We start from the raw sequence: 27,669 nt of genomic DNA, 5'->3' as shown, positions 1-27,669 counted from the left end.
GCCCCCGCGGCCCGCAAGCCCGAGCGCCTCGGCGCAGCCGCCCTGGGCGGGCGTCCCGGGATATCCGCCCCCCACCAGGCCCGCGCGCCTACGTTCCGCCGAGCCCCGCGCAACCGGAAGTGGCCGGGCCCTAGGCGGAGGGACCGGGCGAAGCGGAAATCACTCCTGAGGCAGTGGCGACGGCGAGAGGATGAACAACAAGTTCGACGCGTGAGTGGCGTGCGGCCGCCTCCAGGGGCCCCTTCCCCCAACCGTTCCCCGCGCCCGCCCTCGTCGCGGCCGGCGGCGGCGCCAACTCCGCGGCGCTGGCCTCCGTCCCCGGCTCGGGCTGCGGGCCGGACCCGGCCCGGGCGGCCGGCTGGGAGGAGGGAGCTGGGGAAGCGGGGTGCAAGCGTCCCGGGGACCCCAGGGCAGCCCGGGCCGAGGGCGAACCGCAGGGGCCGGGAGAGGGGTGGTTGTGCCGCCCGGAAGGAGATTTGCGGACGGCCCGCCCCGGCGGGCGCGGGGTGCGCCGGCGGCGTGGAGGGCTTGGGGTGTCTCCGCAGCCTGGCCGCTTCTGAATTTCTGAAACCGGCTTCCCCACACGCTCATTCTGGCCTGCGCTGGTCACCTCTCCTCGCCGATCTGTGTTCCCACCCGCACAGTGGGGACGGTAAAGGGCCCAGGTCGTAGAGTTGTGAAGCCGCAGTGAGGTAATGCGGCCGGCAGCCGCTCTGCTGGACGGAGTTCTCCCCGTCTTCCTGAGACTCCTTCCTATTTCCTTTCTCCTCCCCCTCCTTTTCCCTTCCGACACACTCCGGGCGCTGCTCGCTTCTGGCCCGGCGGGGCACTTGTCGTGGCCCCGTCCCGGACTTTCCTAGGTACCCCGAGTCCTAGTTCCAGCAACAGTTTGGAGATGCAGAAAGGGAATGCGGAGTAATCTCGCGCATTCCCCCCCAGCGATTGTTATCTCGAGGTAGATTCTGTCTTAGCTGTCTTCTAGGAGTCTAGTAAATCTGTCCGACAGCAGAAAAGTTGCCCAGTCTCTGAGCCATCGTTACCCGAGCCGCCTCCGTGCTCTGCTGTCCTGTAGGGGCGTTATAAGGGTCCCATCACGTGCAGCCTGGCTTAATGCGTAAATCGCTAGAGTGTTGTATGAATGTAAAGTGGAATGACTTAGTTCAGGTTGTGAACTACTGCTGCTCATGGGTCGTTAGGTGTTTCCCAGTGCGGTGAGCGCTGGCGTGCACATTCGGAGGTCCTGGGTCCCAGTGCTCCCGCAGCCTCCCAGCAGTCGCCTGCAGCGCCCTGCACCGACCCCTCCGCATCGCAAACCCCGCAGCGCCCAGCGCCAGACCGAAGTCCTGCCTCAGTGGAGCTGCCTGCCAGGCCTTCACCCCTTCCTCCACTAAACTGAACAAATCCAAATTCTATCTTAGGACACTTTGTGGGCCATCTGGCCCAGTCCTACCTGAATCATTTGGAGGTCTGCAGTAAGCTAACTTAGGAATGGCAATAATGGCTTCCAAGGGCAGCTGTCTAGATACTTTTCATATAGTCTTTTTTTTTTTTAATTATTTTTAGAGAGAGGTGAAGGGAAAGAGAAAGAGAGGCAGAGAAAAATCAATCTGCTGCCTCTCACGCACCCTGGACTGTGGACCTGGCCTGCAACCCAGGCATGTGCCCTGACAGGGAATCAAACCCGTGACCGTCTGGTTCGCAGACTGGCTTTCAGTCGGCTGAGCCACACCAGCCGGGGCTCATGTATAATTTCTAGTACTAACGATCCTGCAAAGGGGCTCTCGTTGCCTCCTTTCACAGGTAAGGAAAATGAGGTGCTCTGAGCCTCAGTAGCTTGCCCCCAACAGCAGGAAGGACCAAGTGGTGGGATTCAAACCCAGGTTTGTTGTTTAACCTTGCTTCAAGCACCTCTTGACAAAAATTGACCTGGGTCATTTATAATTGGTTCTAATTATTAACTATTCCTTATACAGAGCCAGAGTTTTGTAACGTCCATCTTCCAGCTATGCAGAAAAAAAAAAAAAACAGCTTTCTTTACTTTGAAATTAGCAGTTGAAGACAGCATTCCTACCCCTAGTTTTTCTGTTGTTTTAGTTTCTCATGCAGAAAGTCTGCAGTCCCACACCACTGTGACATGCTTGGCGTCTGCACCCTGCACCAGTGGTTCTTAAGGGCTCGGCTCGGTTTGCCAGGACCCTAAAAGCCCGTGCCCGGAGTTGAGTGCTGTAGTCTGATCAGGTGGGCTCCGATTGGTGAAGAACTCGAGCCTCCTCCACTGTGTGGGCTCCACTTCCGCAGGTGTAACTGCAGACCGTGATTGCATCCTGCCCCTTCGTCGGTCAGGGTGTCAGCTGCCCCTGCCATTGATCCCGTCCATGTGAAAACCCTCCGGTCCTTTCCCCTGCGCTGCAGCCCCAACACGGAGAAGCTAGGTTTTCAGGTCTAGATGCCAAACTTGATTTTGTCCCTCCGTCTTCGTTAGCTTTCGGCTCATTCCTAACTATCATCTGAACCCCTTGTTTGGCTCTCATCTTATTCTGCTGTGTATTGCGTTGATTTTAGAGATCTGTTCACTAAGCATGTATTTTTTTCTCCCAATGTCTGAGGCTAGACGTAGAAAGATGAATTAGACTAAGTTCTTACCCACAAGGAATCTGTCTAGTCAGGAAGTATGAGGACACACCTGGGCAGAAGCTTGGTGCGCTGATTAGGAGCCACTCTGTCGGGACAGCTTCAGAGAATCTAATGGGCCACCTGAGTCTAGGGAGCCCTGCTTTTTCCTTCCGGGTTGTATTTTGGCTCAAACCGAGCTTCACACTGGGAATAGGTGCAAGTAATTTGCCTTCAGCGTGGCTAAGAGGGTAGGGGGGTTGGTTAGCTCCACGCTCAAGAAATGACTGCACAAGGTGAAGGTCATTAGGGTTTCCAGTTACTGTCTTAGAAGGGGGTCGGAAAGTATGGTGCAGTTTTGTTTCTTTGCGACATAATTTTTGTTATTTTTTTCTTTTCTAGTAGTGATTAGCAGCAAAACCACTAAAAAGAAAGGACGTCCCTGCTCTGTGTGGAATAGCACAAGGAGGGAGGCTGGGTGACTGCCCCTCTTCAACCAAGACCCCGGGGAAGGGCACCCAGAGGGTATAGTGGGGGGTGGGGGGTCGGGGCTGAGGAGAGAGGGAGAGAAATGGCCTGTGTCCCTGGCATATGCCCTAAGGAGGAGAGCTGTCTCTCGCGTGAGCAGTAGAAAAACCCACGACACGTTCTCAGTCGGGAGACAAGAAAACTGGCCGTGCCAGCGGAGCCGGGACGAGCACAAGCATTTATTTGGGGCGGTCCAGGAGGGTGGGGCTCGGCCCAGCCTAGGGAGAGATTAGGGAATGTTTCCAAGAGAAAGCGGCCCTCAGTCACAGCTCTGAAGGACACTTGAAGAAGGGAAAGAGGGCTGTCCGAGAAGAGACCCCACAACGGGGGGAGGTCGGGGAGCTGCGCACAGGTTGCGCACTGCGGTCGGCGGAGCGTGCGGGACCAGGCGGGAGATGGTGTTGGCGGGCGCAAGGAGAGCTGGGCCTCCGTACCGTGCAGCACCCGAGTGCATGTCCTGCGTCAGGCCCTTGGGGACAGGCACTCGTAGTGTCTGATACTGACAGTAGGTGCTCAGCAAGTGTCCTGGCACTTGGGTGCTAGACAGGCTCCTTATGGAAAGGGAACCGAACCAACCCACGTGGCACAGGGGGAAGGGGCACAGGCACAGATCAGGTCTCCCAGCAGCCCGGGGAGGCCCGGCCAAGCCAGTGAGACAGCGGCCTTGCAGACCCAGCCGGCCTTGCCCCGGCGTTCTCTGCTGTCTGTCCCACCCCTTCCCCAGCTGGCTCCCTCGGCTCCCGCCCACTGTCTGTGTTCCTTCGTGGCTTTTCTGGTGTGGCACCCACGTGCCTGCTCCAGCTCTGGCTCTGTGTGGTGGTTCACCTTTTGGATGGAAAACTGAAAGGAATCTCCTCGTAACTTTGAACGAGGCCCTGAAGTGTAGGTGTTGGCCAGGGCAGACCGTCCTTTGGTCAGATGCCTGTCACAGTCATGTCTTGTCTGGGGGTGGGGGTGGGGACGTGAACAGCACAGTGCGTGACCACCTGTGTATATATCCTGTGGCTGGGCCTGTGAAGTGGGCGGGGCAGGGACCCCGTCACAGGGCTGGCCCAAGAATTCTGGCACTGACTGAGTGCTTGTCTACATGCTAGGCAGCAAGGGTTCACGGGCCAGAAGAGTAAAGGAACGTGCCTAACAGCAGGGTTCTGTTTCTGCGTAGAGCAACATCTGAACTGTAATCTGAGCATTTCTAGTGCTTTCCTTGAGAATTACCTAATTCCATCCGACTAGGTAGTTCTTAGGGCCAGGAAGGTGATTTCAAAGAATATCCTTGATAAGTTAATGGTCCAGTTCTAAACAGTATTCTTATCAGATCACCTTCTGTTTGTCTTTCTGTCTGAATCTAGTGAACCGTAGGTGTACCTGAAAGCTGTAGGGTGGTTTCACTGCTCCGAAAAAGGAGCACCTGAAGTGCACTTGACTGTACTTACAAGGCAAGAAGACATTCATTTCTTCTTTCAGGCATTTTCCCCCCACTTACCACTGATGCAGCATCTTCCTGTCCTAGGTGTCGGAGATACAAAGATTCAAAGACACTGCTCTAGGGGATCCCTCCGTCCAGGAAAAACGGGTGTGGGAGGCCGTGGGAGGAGTGGCGCCGGAGGCTGAGGGGCAGTGTTCGTAGCACAGACATGGGAATATAGATTGCTGTGGGGGGTGGGGGCGTTCCAATAGGCAGGAGTCAGGTTCCAGAGTATCTTACCTTTCGTTGTATTTTATCCTGCAGGGTGGGTATCAAAAGGAAAGGAACAGTTGAGAGTTTGGGGGCTTTTTAGCCTTTTTTTTTTTTTAATCCTCACCCGAGGATATGTTTATTGATTTTAGAGAGAGAGGAAGGGAGAGACAGAGACACTGACATGAGAGAGAAACATCGATTGGTTGCCTCCGGTACACACCCCAACCGGGGATCGAATCCGCAACTTAGGTACGTGCCCTGATCGGGAATCTGACCCGCAGCCTTCTGGTGTGCAGGACGGTCCTCCCAGCAACCGAGCAACCCGGTCAGAGCGACAGTGCAGTGTTGAGCGTGGGCGTTACGTGGTCAGTCTGCGTTTGGAAAGCCCGTGCTGGTGGCTGTGTGGAGGACGGACAGAGGGCAGAGGCGATCTGTGCTGGGGACTTACTGTGCTAATGGAGGTGGTGGGAAGCAGGCCGGAACTGAGGCAGGAGCAGTGGGGCCAAATAGGAGAGGAGGTTAGAGGACGTGGCAGGAAGGATAGTAAGTTTTTACGCTTCATTTGAGATGCCAAAGCAGTTACTTAATCCGGAAACTCTTCTGATTATCGACTCCTTATTTTTGAACTAAAAAACAATCTCTAAACTGTTTACCTCTTTTAAAAAAGTTTTTACTTGTTTATTTTTAGAGAGATGGGAAGCGAGGAAGCGAGGGAGAGAGTCATAGATCCGTCACCTCTCTCACGCCCCCAGCTGGGGACCCAGCCCGCAACCCAGGCACGCGCTCTGGCTGGAATCGAGCCCGCGCCCATTCGGTTCTCGGGCCGGCGCTCAGTCCACAGAACCGCACCAGCCAGGGCTGAAATGTTCGCCTCTTGCTTCTTCGTGCAGCCTGTTAGGAAACTGGAAGATGACACTCGCTGGAATCCACACATTAGCCGATGGGCGTTTCATTTTTGTGTGACCCTCCGCATTGACCCTTGCGCCCCTGGCCCTCCTCTGGTTTCAGGGCCATGTTTTGAGTGACTTCGGGCTGGTCACATGGTAGCGCGTTTGACCCGGTAGCCCTGTGAGGTAAGCAGGAGTCAGTTCAGTCACGAGATAACATTGTTTTGCCTCTCTGCATAGATTGAAAGACGATGACAGTGGGGACCATGACCAGAATGAAGAAAACAGCACACAGAAAGATGGTGAGAAGGAAAAAACGGAACGAGACAAAGGTCAGAGCAGCAGCAAGAGGAAGGTGAGTTTCGTGCTGCGCAGAGGTACTGGCCTTGGGACTCAGGCTTGGCTGTCTCATGGAGCTCGTGTCTCTGGAAGAGTCCAGATTAACGTGATTGCACACTGTTGTGTAGTAGCCGATTCTGTTCTCACAAAAAGATTGTAGAGCCACCAGAGTACATTCCGGGACTCAGAGTGTGGGGGTGCTCTGCCCGCAGGGCGCCCACCCCACTTCCTGGCCACCGTGGATGAGAGTAAGACTCATGGATGAGTCTACCATGACATGGTCTGCTTGGGGAGGAAAGGTGGCCGATCTCTCAAAGGAGAAGGGCCAGGAGCCTTTTCCTTGATGGGCTTTTATTGGGTTCATTTGCACAGGAATACAGGTAAAGCTCATCAGTCATTGTCAGGCAGTAAGGATCAAACAATAGACAACATACAAGGAACTGTGAGGGCTTATTCAGAGTCAGGGTCTGTGGGCTGAGGGGCTACAAAACTTTGGGAAACAAACTCATTTCCTGCTCGAACCCTTATCAGAAAACTGAGAGCATTCTTAGCAAAGCAGGTTTCACAGGATTTATGCATTCTTTCTTAGGCCTCATTGCCCCCAGAGGACCCGCCCTTTCTAGCACAGGGCTGCACCCAACTCCAACATTGTTTCAAGCTTAAGTCAGGCAGGGGAAGTAAGGCAGCCAAGAAATTAGGTGACTTCTCGCTGGCAGAATGAGGACTCAGGCTGTGTCAAAGCCAAGGGGCGAGGGTCCATCACCCCTTTTCCGTAGCCCCCAAGTCCTTCCCTGGGGGGACCCCCCCCATGACCGTGCCTGTCTTAGGTTGTCCCTCCCTTGAGGAATCTTACCCGTCATTGGCTAACCAATCATGCACTAGGGGCTAGGCAGGGTGAAGTAAAGGGAGCAGAGGTGGTGCCCCTGCCAGGAAGAGAAGCTTTGTCTCCTAGCGGCTTATGGTCCGAAAGTGGCTCACTCAGCCTTAGCCATGGGGGTTCCAGCTCCTGAAACCAGGCGGGGCGGCTCCCGACATCGGAGCTCCTCCCTGAGCACAGGACCTTGAGGTGCTGCCTCGCTTTCCAGCGCTCTCCGGGCCTGAGGTCGAGGGGATAACCGTGGGGTTAGCACGGCTGTTATTTGCCTCATAAGCTGCTGCTGAGCATTTTGGATCCTGCACATCCCTTGAAATTAGTGACTTGGAAAAGGGACAATTTGGAGAATTGGATAGATGGCTCAGCTTCTTGAAGAATCAAAGCAGCCCTGACCTATGTGTCTTGGTTGGAGCGTCATCGCCTAACCAGGGGTGTCCACCCTTTTGGCATCTCTGGGCCACACTGGAAGAAGAGTTGTCTTGGGCCACACATTAAGTACATTGTGACACATAATCACAAAGAAAATCCCATAATGTTTTAAGTATATTTGCGATTTTGGGCTGCATTCACAGCTATCCTGGGCGGCCCGTGGGCTGCAGGTTTGATACTCCTGCACCCCAAAAGATTGCAGGTTCATTTCTGGATCAGGGCCCATGCCTCAGTTACAAGTTTGGTCCCCAGTTGGGGTGCAAACCAACCATTTGGTTTTTCTCTTCCTCCCTTTCCTTCTTCCTGAAAAAAACAAAATCAAATCAGCATGTCCTCAGGTGAGTTGTTTTTTGTTTTTTTTAAATCAAAGCAATCGTTATTGCTTTATTCAGTAATATTGAGCCCTGGCTTGTGTGGCTCAGTGGATTGAGTGCTGGCCTGCAAACCAAACGGTCACCAGTTCGATTCCCAGTCAGGGCACGTGCCTGGGTTGCAGGCCAGGTGCTCAGTGGGGGGGTGCGTGACAGGCAATGACATAGTCATGGTTCTCTCCCTCTCTTCCTCCCTCCCTTCCCCCTCTCTAAAAATAAATAGTCTTTAAAAGGACCTCAATATGGAATATCCTATAGATACAAGCATTTTAGGTGCTAAGGGGACACAGAGGTGAGTGAAACTGTGGATCAGGGTGATAATGTTTAGTGGTGGTGATGACAACAGTAGCTGCCGTTTACTGAGTGCCACCTCTGTGCCGGCCACTGTGCTCAGCGCTTCGTGTCTGTTCATGTGTTTGGTCCTCTCAGCGCCTCTACGAGACGATTATTATTTACCCCACTTGTCAGACGAGTAGCCAGTAAGTGAGAGAGGGTCACAGAGGAGGGGTGCTGGACCTGGGACTCTGCTGAGATAAGGTACACGCACAAACACTTAGGAAGGAGCAAGTTACAGAAGCCATCAGAACAGAGATAAAATGGTACAGGAACTTAGAATCAGTTAACGGCTACAGCAGTTTACTGTGTGAGCAGGCTCTTGGGCACATTGCAGGTAGTAAATTGGGGGGGGTGGTACGGGGTGATGCCAGAATACGTCTTCTCCGTCCCAGAGCATGTGGAGAACGGCCCATTCTAACGCACCTCCTTTAATTCGCAGGCTGTTGTCCCCGGACCAGCAGAGCACCCCCTGCAGTACAACTACACGTTCTGGTACTCCAGGAGGACGCCTGGCCGGCCCACCAGCTCGCAGAGCTACGAGCAGAACATCAAACAGATCGGCACCTTTGCCTCTGTGAGTGCTCAGTGAGCCTGTGGCGCATTCACGCCTGTGCCGCTGTGTTTCCTTGCCCTCCCAACAACCTCTCCGGGGTTCTGGTTTCCTTCTCTCTCAGGTCAGATGTGGTTGTTCTTGGGTTTCCCATTCTACACCCGTAGGTAGCCATATGGGTGTATAGTATGTGAATTGTGGGATTGATCCGAAGGGGACCACACGAAAATGCAGGTTTGATTAAGTAGATCCTTGTTGAGTCCTGACTATGTGCAGTCTCTGGGGTAGGGGAGGTACAAAATTTTGTAGTACGTGATATACTCACAAGTCTTGATGGTTAAGTCAACACTAAACTTCAAAAGATTCTTCTGTATTTTTTAAAATATATTTTTCTAAGATTTCATTTATTTGTCGAGGGGAGGGAAGAGAAAGAGAGGGAGAGAAACATCAATGTGTGAGAGAAACATCTATCGGTTGCCTGTCACAGGCCCCCAACCGGGGACATGGCGGGCAACGCAGGCATGTGCCCTGACTGGGAATCGAACTGGTGACCTTTCAGCTTGCAGGACAATGCCCAGTCTACTGAGCCACACCAGTCAGGGCGATTCTTTTGAGTTTCATATAAGCTCCTGCCAGGGTTTTGGGTCTGTTAGTGGTGTGTGTGTAGAGTAGCACCTTCCCTTCCGTCTTCAGAAAGCAAATGAAATCTCGTAGTCATCGTTCCCGTGGGCCCTGCCGTGCAGGGAGCCCAGCGCTGTCCCGTCTCCCGCGCAGGCAGGTGCCAGATCTGTGCTCCCCGGGAGGCTGTCTGCGGCTTACGTGTACTTCCCGTGTGCCGCACCTTCCATCTCTGGGCAGGGTCCAGTTGGGGGTTCGTTACTTTCTTGAAATTATTGGGGTATCTGCCCTGTTAAAATGCAGACACAGAAGAGGAACCTGGTAGTCACTAAGTGTTCAAGCGAAATGGTGAAGAGGAAGGACACAGTAATAGCCAGTCTGTAACTTCCTTTAAGCGTTGGGATAACCCTGCGAGGTAAGGGATGTTGCCGAGATCTTACAGATGAGAACGTGAGACTTGGGCTAAGTGTCTGCTCCCAGGTCTCAAGCAGCCGTAATTTCCTTGGCTAGGTGGGGGGACCGGTGTGGGAACCCGGGTGGGCCAGCCGTGAGGGCCAGGTTGCAGAACCCTTGCCCTCCTCCAGTGCACCCGGGCGCTAGATGAGAGGTGCCAGTTCTTCAGAGGGTGCTTGCCAGACAAGCTCTGTTTACTTACCCATTTACTGTTGGACAGAACTGGTCGTTAGTTTATGTTATTACTGGGAGGGGAGATACGTGCTCCCTCGTCACTGGTAAACGCAGGCTCTTTTGGAAAATTAAAGACAGCTTGTGCACTAGAACACATTTGGTTCAAGAAGTGTGTGGTGAGTGAATTCAGGGCACAGGTGGGGTTCTAGAATGAACCAAGATCTTGCGCTTAGGGAAGCAGGACCTGGCCGGGGATGCCGGACCCGGGAGACAGCAGTGCTGGCGGGGACAGCTGCGGGGCCGCTCCCACGCCCTGTTTTTCTGAGTGGCCTGGGCAGTCACACCTGCGGTGATGTTCCAGGGCCAGCTCCGCTCCTGGCGCTTCCGAACCTGGTGTGCGGGCGTGCCGGCCGTCACCGTGCAAGGGCGGCCTCGGGCTGCGCACAGCTGGCGGAGCACACGAGGGTCGGAGAAGACGCTGCGCTGGAGAGGGCCCTCTCCACTCGGGGTCCTCCTGGTGCCCCCTGTGGGGGCCACAGATCCTCCCCGCCGTTTTCTTCCTCTCTCCAGGAAAGCGTAGTTGACCCGCCTTGGGAAAGGAGGGTGTCTGTTTCCTTTGGCACATGTGTCGAGTTGAATAGACCTTATCGTTAGCGCCGTCTTGGGTTAATTCTTCTCTCGTACCCACTGATGGGGGGCAGTGTTCAAGTCCACTGCCGCGTAATTCAGGGCAGTGAGAGGTGCCTCCCAGTGTTGAATTCCTCACAGGGAAGTAATTACGTTGTGAAACCCTTTAGTGAATCCAAAGCGGTATTTCCCGTGTGTCCTTAACCCTAGTACTTAGGGCGTGTAGACGTTCTTGAAACCAGGTGACTCAGGAGGCAGGGGTTTAACGTGGGAAGAGCACTGGGCTCGGGGGTCCCGGGTGCCCGACTGCATGGGTGCGGCCTCGGGCACTGTGTTCTCCCCTCTGCCTGCACCCCCTTCGCGGAGTCTGAACACCTTGTTTTTCTTTTTTCAACTAAGAGTTTCAGAAACCAAAACTGCCTGAAGAGAAGGGGGAAAGTCTTTCAAAGTGAGGTCGTGTTTTTGAGATGCGTGCCCCACCCGCCACGGCTCTGATGTAACGAGATCGGGACCGTGAGAGTGCGCGGTCCGGCCTGGGCGCGCCCCCCCACCCCACCCTCAGCCCTCCCCCGTCCCTCGCCGCAGGGAGCCGCGGGGCCTGGGCTCGCTGCCCTCCTTCCTGCTCTGTTTAGGCAGGGAAGGGGGCCGCCCGTTGTGCACGCATGACCGCTCGCCGTCCACGGTCGCCTTTGGCAGGCGCTCACCGCAGTGGCCGAGACGGGCGCTGCCGACGGCATTCGTCCCTGGCTCGTCTGGCACAGGAGGCGCTGCCCGGGGTCTCGTCCCGCAGAGGAGCCGCAGGGGCCTCGGTTCCACGCAGCAGACGGTCCCCTTCTCCTCGGTTGCCGTCCAGGTCTAGAGACACGGCCTGGACCTCCTCCTCTCCAGACCGGTCCACATTTCTCCTTCCCTCCTAAAATGTGCCCCTTCCCTGGCCAGCACTTAGTAGGTGCATCACAGAGGGATCGCAGAGGAACCAGGAAGCAGCCTCTCCTCTCGGCCCCTGCTGGGGAACGGGAGTGGCTGCACCCGACAGAGAAGTATGTCTGCTTCCCCGAGGGGCCGTGGGGGAGGGGCAGGGAGCCCCACCAATGTCCCAGCGTGACAGGGGCCTCCTCGGGACAGGCTGGTGACTGCCGGCGCGGGTGCAGGGCGAGGACCGGCTGGAACAGGTGAAGGATCAGTCGTGGGAGCGGCCAGGACAGCACAGGGACACTGACTGTTGTATGGTCGGCCACTCACATTGTAGCAACTATGTCGGTACCCAGTGGGTGCTGGGACCACCGGGGGTCACTTTGTGAGGGGTGGGACTGACCGCTGTGTTGTGCACCCGAAACTGAAACGAGAGAGCGCTGACGCCAGCGGGCGTGGGAGTGAGTGAGGAGGGACTCCGGCCCTGAGCGTGAGAGGCTGAGCCCCGCTTGCCTCCGGACTGTCCTGGCCTCGGCAGGGGGACCGTGGTTGGTCCTGTCACCCGGCGCGGTAACTGAACAGGGCTGAAGTGCGTCCCCCTGTCGCTGATGCTGGGTTTGAGAGAACAGTCTGTGCTCCAGAGGACGGGTTTCCGTTGCGTGGAACAAGGTCCCCACGCAACATGGAACATGACCCCCAGGTCATGGGTGGCAACGGGTCAACTCTGCCAGCGGAGGCCCTGGCTGAGGCTGGCATTTCTCGCCCAGAAGGGGTGTTCTTGGTCAACAACATTACGTTTTTCTTTCATCCAGCTTACCCTGTGCTTTTATCCAACATGCCCAGCCTCCCCCACAAGCCTCGAAATGAAAATGTACCCTTCAGTCAGAAGCATAGCCTGAAACAGCATGTCCTCCGTGTTTACGCCTTTCTCTCACGTAAGGCTTGCTTCCATGCATTCAGAGAAAAGGCAGTCACGTCTTCTGTGTCCCTTCTGTGGGCCTTCTCCTCACAGGTGGAGCAGTTCTGGAGGTTTTACAGCCACATGGTGCGTCCCGGGGACCTGACCGGCCACAGCGACTTCCATCTCTTCAAAGAGGGAATCAAACCCATGTGGGAGGTGAGGACTGGGGGCCTCGCGCTGCTGTTATGAGCAAGTCGATTTTCGTTTGGGGTTTTTGTTTTGTTTTTTTAGCCTAGCCGAGGTTTAAAGTATTTTAAAGTCTTCTCTCAAAATTGCATCACTGTTAGCCACCTCCGAGGACTGGGACCCCAGGAAAAGATACAGTGCCATCGCTTGTTGGGGGGGATGCTGGGTGGTCTGGAAGGTCGTTGTGTCACCGAAAGGGTGTTGTGATGGCATTCCGGGGTGGTTTTCCTCAATTACCCTTGTTCCTGTGGAACTGGCAGTGTGGGAATTGTATTACCACGGCATAGTTACAGTTGAAGTGGGTAAAAAATAAGCTTTAGGCAGTAACGGGAGACCCAGAGCTGAGCTTTGTGATCTTTGCTTTGCTGAAACCCACCTCGAATTTGGTGCTGTGGCGTTTTTCTAGAAGACAAATGTCTCACCCCACACGCCACCTCCATCCCCCGCCCCGGCCAGAATTTAAAATGCCGTGCAGCGCTCCGTTGCTCACGTGCTCTTGCAGCCGGTTGGCCTTCAGCCCATCTCCCGTCCTCTCTAAGTCACCCTGTCCCCTGTCCCCCGTCCCCCGGCCCTGCACGCGGGCAGCGTCTGCGCCTGGACACGTTCCTCCCGGAGCCTGTAGGCCCTCCACCTGCTCTGCCCAGCCAGCTCCTGGGCCCTGGGGGCCCAGCTGCTTAAATGCTTCCTCCTAAGTGTTTCTTTTTTTTTTCCCCCAAGAATATGGTATTCTTTAGATTTTATTTATTTTTAGAGAAAGGGGGAGAGAAGGAGAGAGGGAGAGAAACATCAATGTGTGGTTGCCTCTCGTGCACCCCCGAATGGGGACCTGGCCCGCAACCCAGGCATGTGCCCTGACTGGGAATCGAACCAGCGACCCTACGGTTCGCAGCCCGAGCTCAGTCCACTGAGCTGTACCAGCCAGGACCCTCTTGAGTGTTCCTGACGGTCTCGCTCTTGGACTCGATGTGCAGGTCTCTGATGCAGCAGCGCTCGTCAGACCGTACCGCTGCAGTTAATGTTCTCGTCTGCCTCCTCAGCTGGACTGGGTCTGGGAGAGACTGGCTTCCTGTCTGCGTATGTGTGACATGGGGACACTGGCACACTTCGTGGCACACGAAGTGAGGAATCGTGTGTTTGGAATCGGACATCATTTCGATTCCTAGTTGCAAAAAAGAGGGTCCTTTTTAAAGTGTCCGTTGAGCCATTGTTTGAACTGACTTGTATCAGGACCCCTACCTTGCTTTTCTTTCTGTCCTCTCCCTACCACCATTTGTTCTATAAAGTTGAATAACTGGAAAGTGACAAGACCTCTGAGGGATCACGCCAAAGACAAAAGAGCTGTGAAACTATTTGAACTTTTTGCTTTCTGTCTTTTTACAGGATGATGCAAATAAAAATGGTGGCAAGTGGATTATTCGGCTACGGAAGGGCTTGGCGTCCCGTTGCTGGGAGAACCTCATCCTGGCCATGTTGGGGGAACAGTTCATGGTTGGGGAGGAGATCTGTGGGGCTGTGGTCTCTGTCCGGTTCCAGGTAAGCCCCCACGGGCAGGTCTGGTTGTGCGAGCTGCCTCTCCGCCCCCTGCCCCGGCTTGCCTTGACGAGCCCTGTGTTCCCCCTGCAGGAGGACATTATTTCCATATGGAACAAGACTGCCAGCGACCAAGCAACCACAGCCCGAATCCGGGACACGCTTCGGCGAGTGCTTAACCTACCTCCCAACACCATTATGGAATACAAAACCCACACCGACAGCATCAAGTACGTGCTGGGGAGGGCTGGGGGGGCACGTCCCTGAGGTCAGCAGAAGTCGGTTCTTAGTTGGGTCCAGAGGAGTGTGGCCGCACAGGGGACTGACTTAGGAGAAGGGACAGACCAGCCTTCCCCTCTAGTGCTTCTGGCCGCTCACAGCAGCTCTTCGCTGGTGCGGCTCCTGCACACGTCACCGCAGCAGAGAGCGCCCCCCTGCAGGACCCCAGCTGCAGTGTCTGGGCTGGCTCGCCTCCCACGGCGGGCTTGTCTTTCATGGGCTAGCTGCCCTCTTCAAGTGAAAGGCAAGGGCTCTTCCTTTTCCTGCCGTTTTTTAAGGTGACTTCACTGAACAGGAAGGTCCTCCCTGTCCGCTCCTGCCCCCACTTTTGCATGTCATTTTAACCTGTTAGCTCTGTCTGTCTCTGTGTCCTGGGAAATCAACGTCTTAGCAGGAGTGTGACTCCATTCCCTGGCGTGCGGAGCCGAAGTCCTGGGGGGAGCAGAGCAGCGTGTGTGAGAGGGCAGGACCCCAGGGAGCACGAGCGACCTCGGGGAGATGAGCTGGGCTCTGTGCTCTGCCGAGGGCTCCGGGCTTTAGAGCCAGCGCCCGCACACGGCAGCCCCCAGCCAGGGCAGTGAGTGAGTCTCACCTGCAGCCAGGCCCTCTGAGGGAGGTGTGGGGAGTGGCTGTCGGACTGTCTCAAAGCTGGTGGAGAGCCGGCCGGCAAGGAGTCAGGACGTGTAGGTCCAACCCCTCTCCTTTGGCTCCAGCGTCAGCATGTGCCTTTGGCAAGGCTCTGCCGCTCGGCCTCCGTCTCCCCACCTGTGAAATGGGGCCGATGCTGCTCCACCTGATAGGGCTGTCGGGAGGCTCACCGGGTCTTTGTCACGCAAGGTCCTCAGAAGGAGACTGCACGTAGAGGGCTGAGTGTTAGTATCGCTGTCATCGTCATCCTCATCAGACGTAATGCCGTCATGACGTTGTTCTGATTAAAGACTAGCGACGCGCCCAGTGGTGGTGGTCAGCAGACAGCCCCTCTGGGAGTCTTCCGCGTGCATTCACAGATCGCGGTGTTAGCCGAAACTGGCCGAGAGCCTGTTTTTTAGCTGAGAACACTGCCACAGGAGTTGGTCCGCTGGCTGTGACTCATCGCGGCCACCAGGAGCCACGAGCCAGCCACGGCCCGGGCGCCGGACCGAGCAGTCCTGTGTTAGCATCGTTTCCTCTGAGCAGATTTTTCCTGTTCGTTATTCTGAGGGTAGAAATAGTTTCCGCCCTCCAGCCAGGTTTAGTGCAGGCTGGAGGTATCCACACCTGCCTTTCCTAGGACTCTTACGTTGCAGGTTCCCACACCACCCCCCAGATCGGCCCCCCACCAGAGCAGGCTTGTCCCCGGGATAGGAAAGGGAAGGAGGTGTTTTTCAGCTCTCCCTCCTCCACTGGGCTCCCTCTCTCGTGCCCTGAGGCAGTTCTTCCTGACTTCTGTGGGCATGTGTTCCAAGTCCTTACAGAGGCTGGGAGAGCCCGTGGGCTTCCGCCTCAGTCCGCTGCGCTGCTTCATCCAGAGGTCCGCCTAGCACGCCAGCCCCGCAGCCACAGGGACCGGAAAACCCTCCTTGACACCCAGATGCTGCTCTCCTCGGTCTCCCTCCCTTTCCTCCCCCAACCAGCCGACCTTTTGCACTCCCACTAGAATGCCAGGCAGGCTGGGCCCCCCGAGGCTCCTCTTTCAAAACCTCTGGAAGCCGCGGTTGAACGGGCCCTGACCCTCCCCTGTCTGGATGGCACCATCATTGAAGCTGGCATCATCGGAGCCCCTTGTTCTGTTGGCGTGCTGCCCGGAAGACCCTTCTGTCCCGGACAAGAGGAACTGGAAGAGCATTTTGTGTTTTAAGAACGGGCTGACACAGCAGCTACAACGACAGCTGAGATCACTTAATAAACGGTGCTAAACTAGCTTGTCTCATGCTCTTGCTCTTTGTGGCGCATCAGCGAAGTGGCCTTGCAGACTGACTGTCACCGCGTCCAGGAATGACGCAGACTGCTCCGTGAGGGCCATCGGGGGAACGCAGCCTCACCTCCATAGCCCACTGTACAGTGTCCCGTGCGTGGTGTTTGGTTCCACCTCCGCTGAGGTCTGACATAATGAGGTGACATCTAACCCAACCCGAGACCCCACTTTCTGGCACTTGAATGTTAGTTTCCACCTGGCCACCCTGATGAACAAGAACACAGTGGCTTCTGAGGCAGAGTCCAGCGGGAAGGTCATTAAGGCTGGAAGGGGGGTCCTTGGCTTTTGCTTCGCTGGCTTTGTTCGCCTTTCCTTCAGAGACAGCTCTTGCTTGCAGGCAGAGTCCTGCTTCCGTCTGCGTGCGTCTGTACGTGTGTAGCTTCCTTGCTTGGTGCTGACGGGGTTTCTCGCTGCCAGAGCTGCCCGAGCCACCAGCTCTCTGCTGGCCTCTCCCTTGCGCTTTCCCTGCAGAGCCCGGTCATCCTCCTCTTCGGGCCAGCTCTGCTGGCAGGGCCTCCGGGGCCCAGCCCTTCCCTCCTCCCAGGCGGCTGTGCCTCGGGAGCCGGGCTGGGGTGACGTTGTCTTTCTCCTGAGTCTGCTCCTCAGGGTCGCTGACCGCGGCCTGTGCCGTCCCCTCACGTGCTTCGTGGCTTGGCTTGTGTGGCCCGCCAGCCCTAACCTGCATGCACAGATCGCAGCGAGTCTCACGGTACTTGCAGCTTTCTTGGGAGCTACCGACTAAACCAAAAGTAACTGTTTCTGCAGACCCTGGGTCAGGTTGCCCAACCGCATCTGTGAAGGTGGACGTGGGCGGATGTGGGGGTTTCCAAAGTGGCTGTTCCATTGGCAGCGCCACTCCGGGCTAGTGCCATCCTGACAGACCGTTGGTCTCCACGTGGCCTGGGATCCCACAGGACACAGTTGGGGGCAGCACCCTGGGCTCTGCCCTCGGGAGCAGTTCGTGTCGTGGCCGCTTTGCGGCACACGCACAGTCGGTTGGAGTCCTGGGAAGCGGGAGGTGTGTCGGTGCGTGGAGGTGCCTGTTCCCTGACCTCAGCATTTGCAAGGACCGCTTAGCGCCTGTGTCCTCTGGCCTCCTCCACTGGTGTGTGGTGTGTACTGGCCTTCATTTTGGCTCCCGCAACGGGTCCAGGGATCAGTGTGATGTCACCCTCCTGAGCCAGGGTTCATCAGAAAGCACCGAACTGACCTTGAGATCCTTCTGGTCCTGGCCACATGTGAGCAGACGTCAGAACTGTCCTGCTCCGTGCCCTTCCTCATGGCTGTCCTGCAGGGATGGCTTTAAGCCAAGGGACAGCAGCTGCCGGGGACTTGAGAACTAAGGAAATGAAGGAATAAGCGGTCTGGAGAGCAGTCCCCAGTTTTCCGGAAACGGTGGGGGGACCCTCAGGAGTGGCCTAGGTTCTCATGCGATGGACCTCCACCTTGCTGCATGTCTGTCCAGTTTCCAATGTCCTTTTTGCAGCCGCTCGGTGTCTCCAGCCTGCCCCCTCACACCGCTTGTGGCCTTCTGCTGCTGCGCTTGCGTTCCTAGGAGAGCTGAGCAGCAGGCACTGCCACGCTCAGCACCCGGCTGCTCAGCTGCAGAGGGGTCGCCTGCCTGCCGCCTCCTGCCCCCTGCCCCCTGCCCTTGTGTTGCCAGCAGTGGGCCCCAGGAGAGTGAACAGGTCACAGTGAGAAACGGGAGGCTTGTTCAACCGAGTGTTCGCCCAGGTGCGTGGCTCCTGTTAACGAGGCCCGTTGCAGCCGAGGCTCCTTAGGTGTGGGTCCCTGTAGGCATGAGGTGACTCGCTGTGTCCTCAGTTTTGAGAAGCAGTCTCCTAACATAGACTTGCGACCCAGAATCGTGGGCACACCGGGGTATCACTGGGCACAGAGCCCACACGGCAGTGCTGTCTGCTGTGCTGCCTCTCGGTAACGGTCCCATGATCCCTTTGTGCATCTGGCCTGGAACGGAAGCGGGGAAGACAGGCCGTCTGCATGCAGTGGGCCACCGCGGTGGGGAGGTTGGCGGCTCCCTCTGCAGAGAGAGTTGAGGGTAGGTGACTTCTCTTCATTTCTTTATTCTAGAGGAGAAACGATCAAGTCGTGGGGAATTTCCTTAACCTTGTCCAGATTTCATTGTACTTAAACATCAGACTTTGTGGGCCAGGGCCACCCCTCCCTTCTGTTGTGGCTAAATCATAGCCCAGTGGCACTGGGTCACACTGGGGTGACTGCTGGCCTGGCTTAGGAAGTCCATCCCTACTGATGTCCAAGTAAAGGAAGCCGGGCCAGCAGGAGGCTGAGCTTGTCCGTGCGTGCTGAGGGCCGGCTGAGTGTGCGCTGTGAGCCAGGCCTTGGGGGTGGGGGGCGGGTGGAAGTTCAGGGCCACACAAAAATGAGCTCTCTGCTCCCAGAGTTGGCTTTCCAGTAAGTGGGCTGAAACAAGAGTGGTCTTCAAAGGACTCTGTTAACTTGTCATTTGAGTTTGGTCAGAATTCCCTGTGGGCTATATTAATCTCAGTACCTTTTTTTTTTTAGAAGCTTCATTCATATGACACTTTTTTAACATTTAACTTTTTTTTTTTTTTTTACCTTTGAAAGTAAAGCAAGTTTTAGTATTATCTAAGATGCCTGGGACACCACATGGAAAATAGCTAGGCTGTTCTCCCTCGCGTCAGCGCATTGATTTGCTCGCAGCCAAACCTCAGAGTGGCTGTGCCAGTGACCGTGGGCAGCTGCCTTGTCCCCACCGAGCCTGTGTGAGGGGCTTCCTTTCCCCGGGCTCGGCACGCTGAGGTGTGACACGGGGACGGAACTTGTGCAGGAGCAGGGAGGGCCGCTCTGTGCTGGAACAGAGCAGAGGGCGTCTCTGAGACCCGTGTGTCTGCTGCAGGTTCCGGGCACGGAACTGCTCTGCTGGGACTAGCGCGGGCCTGTCTAGAAACAAGGGGGGATGAGACGAAGCTTCAGCACAACCGTGTTGTGTCCTGTGGACACTGAAGCGGCCTGAGGCAGAATGTCAAGCTCACTGTTGAAACGGGCGGGGCTTCCTGGGTCGTCGCCCCAGCGTCGGATCTGGCTTTGCCTTAACTCGGGCGAAGAGCAAAATGACCCTCCGACGCCCCACGTGGACCCACAGAGCTGCTCCCTGCACGGCCCTCCTCGCCGGAGCGGGCCATGGGGCAGGCGTCTCCCTGCGGACGCTGAACCGACCGACTGGCGCGCCTGCTGGGCGGGCCTGTGCTTCTCAGCCCAGTCAGTGCATGTGTGCAGCCTGGGTGACGCCGGCTGAGGAAACCGTGGCTGCGCGCCGCCCCTCGCGCTGAGAGGTGGGCGGAGCTCGGACTCGGGCGAACACCGACGGAACTGCGTCGGTGTTGCCCTGGAGAGTGGGTTTGCCCTGCCAGGTCTTACTCCACCCCTCCCCCGCTTAAAAATAAGAACAAAAGCTACCTGAAGGAGCCCTGGTAAGAAAGTGTGTTTCAGTGGCCGTAACCTAAACCTGCAGCGAGTGACACAGTATGTTGTCACCCCTTTAAACGAAGGGTGGAGTGATTCACGAAAGGGAATTTTAGATTTAGAAGACCCAAGTGACCCGTTATGTGTATAATTGCCAGGGAACTTAGCAGACATTTCGTCCCTAATGGAGCAGAAAAGTGGCCAGGATATTTTCTTGTGGTCCCTCTGACAAAATTTGAGGTGAGTTGGGCTCCAGGTGCCGGAGGATTCTGGTGTCTCTCTCGGCCGGCAGTCACCAAGGACGGGGAGCTCCGGCCTGTAAGACCGGGCCCCTCGGTCACACTCCTACCCCTCCCTGACCCCAGTCTCTGCATGAGCTCATCAGCGTGGAAGTTGTCGCGAGCCCCATTCCCTGGAGATCGTGAACTGCTGTGACCTACACCGTTTAAACTTTAAGATGATGACATGGGTATACTCAGAAACAACCCGGGGTAGATTTGGGGTCTGAGGTTGAAGGGTCAGAAGGTTGGGAATGTGAAAGCAAAGCAACATAGAGGGGTTTCCCCCTTGCACCTCCAGACACGACGCCCTTGGGCCCCTGCCTCTACCCTCAAGGTGAGGCCTGGGGCGGCAGAACCGTCTCAGCCTCCCACCCCCCCCCCCCCGCTGCCCTTTGCCCCGTGAGTGGTGAGTGGGAGGTGTTGCCCGGGATGGTGGAGCTTAGCTCTGCCCTCATTGGCCTCCCTGGTAGACTTGGGGGAGGGCTGGATACAAAGCCCCGAGGGAGCAGGGATCGAGGGCCAGAGTTCACCAGCGGAGCAGCCAGGACAAGTGCCAACTGTCCCCGAGAGGCGCTGGCCCTCCCCGCGTGTCTGAGGGCGAGTCCAGGTGGGAAACCTCACAGCTGTGCTTCCCAGCGGGCGTCGGGTGGGCTGCACTCGGCCTTGAGGGTATCTGAAGTGGGGTGCGGGGTGATGTGTCTTCTCTTTGTTGCTAAAAAGCTTTTGATCTGAATGTGCTATTGTGTTTTTTTGTCTCTGGTTTGCCAGGGCCTGGGAGGAGTTTCATGGCCTGGTGAACAGCAGCGGCCGCTGATCGGACGCTCCCCTCTGTCTCTCACACTCAGGGTAGGGCCTCGTCTGTTCTCTGTAACCCCGTGACGCACCCCTCGGCCACAGGGCCCCTCCTCCCAAGGGGCCGTGCTCTCCCCGGGTACCCCCAGCCTTGCTTCTGCCCACGCGGAGTCGGCTCCAGCCCCTCCTCTGGCTGATGGGCGCGTGTCTCCTGGTGACCGCCCGGGCAGGTTGCTCAGCCTCGCTGTGCCTCCCCTTCCTCGTTTGGGAGGGAGGGTCCGCGGACTGACACGTCTCTGGCCTCCTCCAATGCCAGCCTTTCACGGTGATCAATGTGCCACAAGTCCCTCTTCTTTGGCCCAGACGCGGCCATTTGCAAGCCATCTGGCAGTGTCCTGTGACTAACGTGGGGCAGGTGAGGCGCTTGTCTCCTGTGTGCTGGGGGGTTGTCAGCTGCGAGGGAACAGGGACAGAGGGGCGGGTCTGCCCAGCGAAAGGCCTGGGGCGGGTGCAGGACTCTGTGGGAGACAAGAGAGCTCCGGGCCACGCTGCCACCGCACCATGGCATGTTGGCCAGCAGGGAGAGACCCCGGGACAGGGGCGCGGGGTCAGCCGGGGCATTCATGGAAGGGGCGTCTGCATTCCAGTGCAGGGCATGCCGGGTCCAGGGTCGCTGCTTCAGAGAGGACCCTGGGAGCGCTTGCTCCTTCTGGGTGGGAGGAGTGGATGGAGAGAGGCGTCTGCGTGCACTGGCCCAGGAGCGTCCTGCTGGACAGCACCCGCCCCTGCCCCGCACCGTTCCCGAGAAACGGGATTTCTGCGAGTGGAACAGAACATGTTGGCTGTAGTAGCCACCTCAGAACTTCACCTTCCCAGCGGGGAAATGAGACTTTTTCCAGAGAAGGAGACCTGCACTCCTCGGGTGGGCTGGACGAGAGGATGGCACAGGGACAGGCGCGGGGGGCCAGGGGCCTGGGGACTGTGCGGATCAACAGTCCCAGAGCTGCTTCTTCTGCACACACGGATGGTGCCACGCACACCTCTCGTTTTACTGGTTTAGTTCCCATACGATAAATTCCACTTTAGGTGACAGTGCTAGATTTTTAAAGTTCTTTTGTTTTAAACGTTTATTGATTTAGACCCTGGCTGGTGTGGCTCAGTGGATTGAGCCTGGGCCTGCGAACCAAAGGGTCGCATTTCAATTCCCAGTCAGGGCACATGCCTGAGCTGTGGGCCAGGTCCCAGCAGGGGGTACATAAGAGGCAACCACACATTGATGTTTCTCTCCCCCTCTCTCCTTCCCTTCCCCTCTCCAAAAATAAATAAACTCTTTTAAAAATGATTATTGATTTTAGAAAGAGTGGAAGGAGGAGAGAGGGAGAGAGAGACAAACATCGATGTGAGAGAAACATCTATTGGTTGCCTCCCATATGCGCCCCAACTGGGGACTGAACCCACATACCTAGTTATGTACCCTGACCAGGAATTGAACCTGCAGCCTTTTGGTGTACAGGGTGATGCTCCAACCAACTGAGCCATGCTGGCGTGGGCTAGATGATATTACTAGATTTTTTAAAGTTGAAATTTAAAAGGGTTCTCTGTCATTTGTAGTTAACATGGAATTCTGGGATGGCTGCTAATAATCAAGAAAGGGTGGAAATTACATCAGCTGTGCAATTAGATACATTGATTTTCAGGCTGCAGAGTGGGTATTTGAAGTACATTAAGTTTAATTTCGAGAGGCCTGTGTCTATAATGGAATTGTTTTAATTATATTACCATATTTAATTATGTGTAAGATTTTTTTTGCTTTTAATATCCCTATAATTGGAATGCTTATAGTAAAGGTGATAAAAATTTTTGTCATAGTTTAATTGGCAATATTTACTTCTTAAAGTACATAAAATGATACCTTGGAAGTCAGTAGTATTAATAACATCTTAGGTTTCATGAAAAAAAAACACTTTAAAATGAAACTGGAATAGTCAGAATGAGAGAAAACTTAAAATTATTCCCTCTCCCCTCAGCTACAACTAAATCCCCCAGATAAAATACCGAATTGCTTTGAAAAATCCTATCTTGGCATGATTGCCATTTTGTAGTCTCTGTGTTCTCCCCTTTCCCCGTCTTTTTCTTTTTTAAGATTTTATTTATTTATTTTTAGAGAGAGGGGAAGGAAGAAAGGGGGAGAGAAACATCAATGTGCAAGAGAGACATCAATCAGTTGCCTCTCACACGTCCCCAAGTGAGGACCTGACCTGCAACCCAGGCACGTGCCCTGACTGGGAATTGAACCGGCAACCTTTTGGTTCGCAGGCTGGTGTTCAGTCCACTGAGCCACACCAGCCAGGGCCACCTCCAACCCTGTCTTTTTTATCGGCAGATGAAGGGGTCACTTGTGCTTCTCGACGTGCAGACTTGGAAGTCTGAGGGAAGTATTAGAGTCCAAACAAAAACCCAGCTCACTCCATTGCCTTGTTAGACCTGAAAAGGCCTCCTTCCTATTTCATGTGTTGGCTTGACCTCAAGGTCAAGGGGGTGCTCGCAGCCGCACCTCCGGTTGCCCGAGCTGCCGTTGCAGACGCCCCTGACATTCGGCCTCTCGCCCTCTCTCTGTGTTTCCCCCTCCGAGGAGGCCGTGATCTGTGATGAAGTGAAAACTGCTATTTAGATCATTCTTGTCGAACCACACGCGGTCCCTCGGTTTACCGGGTATGTTTTGCCGTTATATACGGCTGCTAACACTGGAGGCCCACTTCCTTTGGCCCCCACTATACGTGAGAATCGCCCTTTCCAGCATGGCATCCCTAGAAGCCCCCGTTAGCTGCTGGGAGGGGGTTCTGGTCACTTCTGCGTCTGGGCTGGTCTGTACTTTTGGGGAATGAAGTTGGTGTGGCCACGCAGTGGGAAGTCGGGCACGGAAACGGCCCCACGGCACCCAGGAGGTGGGCTTTCCGGTTGGCGCGTGGGAAGGAGCGCGGAGGAAGCCAGAGCAGTCAGGGGCCGCTCACAGCTGAGAGCCGGGGAACGTTCCCCCGGGGAGGGCGGGCACTCAGGCCTGCGCCTGCCTGTGGCTGCACTCTCGAGCCCCCCGCAGGGCCGGTGCTCGGGGAGAGCTCCTCCTCGGTGGTGCCCAGCTTTCCCCGACGACGACCCAGAGTCACCTGGGCGCCCAGCTCAGGGGCGCGCTTCCGTGAGAACAGGAGGCACTCTCAGGGGCTGACCACCTGCTCCCCCGCCGTCCGCCCTCCGGCGCTGACTCTGCCCTGGCTCCTCCTTCCCCGAGTTCGCACCCGTCCGTTTCTCTGGAAGGACAGGAAGGCGGTCCCTTTGAGGCAGGACAGATCAGACAGAGGGTCATCCGGGGAGAGAGGGTGCCTGCAGCGGCGCGGGTCCCTTGGCTCTGTGCCCTGTGCCCTGGCACGTAAGCATCTGCTGGGACGCGTGAAGGCACGGTGGGAACCTCGGTGTCCGCAAGCCCCTTTAGATCAGGGCGCCGGCCCGTCCCGGCAGCTCGTTTTGCATACATTCGCAGGCGAGGGTGTAAAATTCCCCTCACCTCGTTCCAAAGCCTCTTCTGCATCAAGAAGAGTACGAACCTGTCCGGTAGCCTGTGCACCATCCCGGCCTGGCTGGGTGGCTGGGGGGCTAGCTTCCGGGAGTTCTCTCTGGATTTCTGAAATGTTAGTGTGCTTTTAAAGGAACAGAAGTGCATCTTTTTGTACAAAAACAAGAGTCACCTGTGCCTCTGCCACTTCCTGCCTCCACCTGTCCTTCCCCCGTCTCCCGACCTCTCGCAGCCTGGGAGAGGGACTTGACCGCGGGTCGCTTCCCGGCTGGTCCAGGTGGACACGGTCCGCAGACTGAATTCGGCCCCAGGCTGTTCTCAGCCCACTCCTCTTTCAGAAAGGCTGGACCAAAGCCCCCAACCGCCACCAGCCTGTCACTGCAGGAGCCTGTCACCCACCCTGTTGCTCTTCCTCGATGACAGCCTCTGGAGGAAGAGCTGATAGCCCCGGCCCCCCGTGTTACACACAGGCTGAGTCAGGGTGTTGGGGCTCCTCCCGCCCTCTGACTCCGGGGGTCAGCGACGGCGGCAGTCCTGAGAACAAGCGTGCAGAGCGCCTCCGTTCACCTGCCGGGGGAGGGCTTTGTTCCCGGCCCGGCCCCCGCCCAGGACGGGAGCCCTCCCCAGAAAGGACGCCTGCCGGTGGTGAGGACGTCCGTCCCGCGGAGGCTCTTCCTTACATCCCGGGACCGGACGGCGGCCGGGCTGCTCCAGACCCTGGGCCGCCCTCCCTCCCCTCCGAGGCCGACCGTCCCCCGGGCTCTCCTTCCTGCACCCCCGCCTGTCGTCGTCGCCTGTCTCGTTTCTCCCCGCTGACTGACTGCTGTGACCCCGTCGCCCAGCGGGAGTGGAGGTGGCACGGACGGGAAAGAGATGGCACGGCACGGCACGAGCCGCCCCTCCCTCACGCCGCTCTGTCCTTAGAGGCGTCCCTGTCCCACGGACTCTGTGACAGCGCACCGCCCCGAAGGGACTCCACGGAGCACACACACCCCAGTTCCGCTCGCCTCCCTCTGCCTTAGGGCCAGACACGCTCCTTGTCCTTTGCCAGCTGCTTGGCGGCGTCTCGGTAGGGTGTGTCCTTTTGAAAGGCCTTTTAAGAAAGATGCACACCCCGTTACGTTCCCTTTGCATTGGGCCTGCAGCTCCTTAGCTCATTGGAGCGCCCACTCGCCACTGATGAATGAGCTGTCTGGGCACGCAGGTCAGTTACAGAAAACGCAGGCGGGCTTTCGGGTACCGTCGGTTTCTCCTGTGGGCAGGCAGAGGTCACCACCCCCCCAGCCGCAGCCGCAGCTGCCCCTCAGTCCGTGTCTTACACTCACCGCAGCCTGTCTCTGCGGCGGGAGGGCTGTCCGTCACTGGCAGCCCGCCCCCGGCGTGGAGGAGAGCCCCCGGCCCGCCCCAGGAGGACGCTGCCGCCTGGCCGGGCTGGACGCACCTGTTCCTGTGGACCCGTTGCCCTCTGCCCAGTCAGGGTCACTAAAGCCAAGTTTCTAGAACGTTCCATCAAAATTAAAGGGAAATAACAGCTTCAGGATCAGGTTAATGACACTTTCCGTTTCAGAATTTCAGGCAAACTGAAGATGTAGGCACTGGGCCAGAGCAGTGGATGAGGTGACCTTTAAAGCCCCTTCTAGCCCTTAGATCTCGGGGCTCAGATGGCGGCGTGAACGGCTGAGGTGTCGCTGGGTCCTGGTGGGGACAGGGGTGGGTGCTGGTAGGTGGCCAGACCCGTCTGCACCCAGTGGAGGGCGACCAGCAGGACGCATCCTACAGTCCATCCCGCACAGGCACGCACGCACACACGCCTCTCTGTCGAGAGCTAGAGCTAAGTTTCTGAAGTGGGGGGCGCCCAGAGTTCACCTCTGGGAACATCCCTTTTACGCCGCTGTAGGTTTGCAGCCCAGGGTTGTTCGGTTGATCTTTATGAGTATGTAACACAGTCGTGTGGTTCAGTTTGTTTTTAAAGTGTGTGTGTGTGTGTGTGTGTGTGTGTGTGTAAGAAAGAGAGAGGTCTCCCTCCCACCTGGCAGCCTCCGCGCAGCCTGTGCCCTGTCCCCCTCCCCCGTCCCGGGCAGCTGCCGTTGCTGGTTGCTCGTGGAGCCTGCAGCGCTGCTTCCGGTACTATGAGCAGATGCGACCTCTGACCCTTCTTCCCCCACCCCGGCTTGTGCAAAGGGTAGCATCCTGTGTGCACACAGCGCTCTGCACCCTAACTTACCGATTTCTCTTGGAGATGTTTCCTTATTAGCAGGGAGCTTCCTCTTATTTTTGAAGCTACGCCGTGTCCCATTGTGTGACTGTGCCATCGCACTAATAGTTAACTAGTCCCCTGTTGATGTGCGTTCAGGTGGTTTCTAATCTTCTGCTATTGCAGACGGTCGAGTCGCAGTGTTTGAAGGGACTTGGGGGGCCAGCCACAGTGCCGGCAGTAGGACAGTGACGGGGGGGGGTCCCGGGCAGGCGGGCCCCCAGGCTGCCGAGTGCAGGCCTCCCGTGTGTGTGTGTGTGTGTGTGTGGTCTGCAGATGACCTGTGAACTGAATGCTGTTTTCTCCCTTTTTTCTTTCTTCCAGGGACAACTCCAGCTTTCGAAACACAAAAATCACCTTGTGAACGTGCACGGGCTGGCAGTGATCCCCTCCTGTGTGTGTGTTGCCGGAGCGGACGGGGGTCTGTGGCTGGCCCTCCCTCTGCCCCCCTCGGAAGGGCGTCCCTGAGCGGCCTGCTCCCTTTTGCACTCGTCCCCGGAGGACGGACCCGCCAGACGCCCTCTAGCAGCGCCGACCTTGTAAAGCGGAAGAATGGCAAACGTGACTCTGTAACAGACACACTTTTCTTGTGGGTTTCTGTGGGGGCGGTCCAGCCTTTCCTTTTGCCGCGTGCTGCCCGGGCGCCTCCCGGGCCTCCTGCCGTGCTCCGCTCTGCTGTACGAAGGCGCTGCGGCCGCGGGTGCCCGCCGGAGCTGTGGACTGGGGGCTGTCAGTGTTAGGGACGCCTGTGCGCCCAGGAAGCACTGTGTGTCGCCGAGTCCCGGGGTAGCTGTAAATGCTCTCTTCTAGCTTTGCCATTAAATTATTGGGACGTTTTGTTTATTTCGCTCCCCTCTCCCCCGAGCCCACCACCCTCTGACAGCGCGCTGCTGCCTGTGTGGTCTCCTGCCTGACACCCGCCAGGCTTCCCCGGGGTGGGTCTCTCCCGCCCGGGCTCTGCTGCACTCAGAACTGTGACCCAGAGGGCCACCGCCGTCCCTGAGGCGCCTCAG

At 56.8% G+C, this 27,669-nt stretch overlaps 1 protein-coding gene across 3 annotated transcripts; it reads left to right on the top strand.

Moving 5' to 3' along the window:
- Positions 1-70: 70 nt before the first annotated feature.
- Positions 71-27,499, top strand: EIF4E2 (eukaryotic translation initiation factor 4E family member 2). Of its 3 annotated transcripts, XM_045845700.1 has the most exons (8): positions 71-210; positions 5,944-6,058; positions 8,492-8,626; positions 12,399-12,503; positions 13,914-14,066; positions 14,157-14,293; positions 20,811-20,888; positions 26,981-27,499. In XM_045845700.1, the coding sequence occupies exons 1-7, from the start codon at positions 191-193 to the stop codon at positions 20,854-20,856; spliced, it is 711 nt and encodes a 236-aa protein (XP_045701656.1). In that variant the 5' UTR covers positions 71-190; the 3' UTR covers positions 20,857-20,888; positions 26,981-27,499. The 3 variants fall into 3 exon arrangements, with proteins under 3 accessions (XP_045701656.1, XP_045701658.1, XP_045701655.1); XM_045845702.1 differs by lacking the exon at positions 20,811-20,888; XM_045845699.1 differs by lacking the exons at positions 20,811-20,888; positions 26,981-27,499 and adding an exon at positions 15,979-16,241 and having other exon boundaries at positions 72-210.
- The last annotated feature ends 170 nt before the right edge of the window (positions 27,500-27,669 follow it).

This window comes from Phyllostomus hastatus, unplaced genomic scaffold, assembly GCF_019186645.2.
Source record: "Phyllostomus hastatus isolate PE091 unplaced genomic scaffold, TTU_PhHast_1.1 phas_contig_477, whole genome shotgun sequence".
Lineage (NCBI taxonomy): Eukaryota > Metazoa > Chordata > Mammalia > Chiroptera > Phyllostomidae > Phyllostomus > Phyllostomus hastatus.
The sequence above is the reverse complement of the archived record's forward strand: the minus strand, read 5'-3'. Positions and strand labels throughout refer to the sequence as shown.

What these genes read in the sequence shown, in the direction of transcription:
- EIF4E2 (XM_045845699.1), top strand. Translation starts at nt 191, where the DNA reads ATGAACAACAAGTTCGACGC. An exon ending in AGATCGGCACCTTTGCCTCT is followed by an intron (nt 8,627 to 12,398) that starts GTGAGTGCTCAG and finishes TTCTCCTCACAG; the next exon opens with GTGGAGCAGTTCTGGAGGTT. An exon ending in GAATCAAACCCATGTGGGAG is followed by an intron (nt 12,504 to 13,913) that starts GTGAGGACTGGG and finishes GTCTTTTTACAG; the next exon opens with GATGATGCAAATAAAAATGG.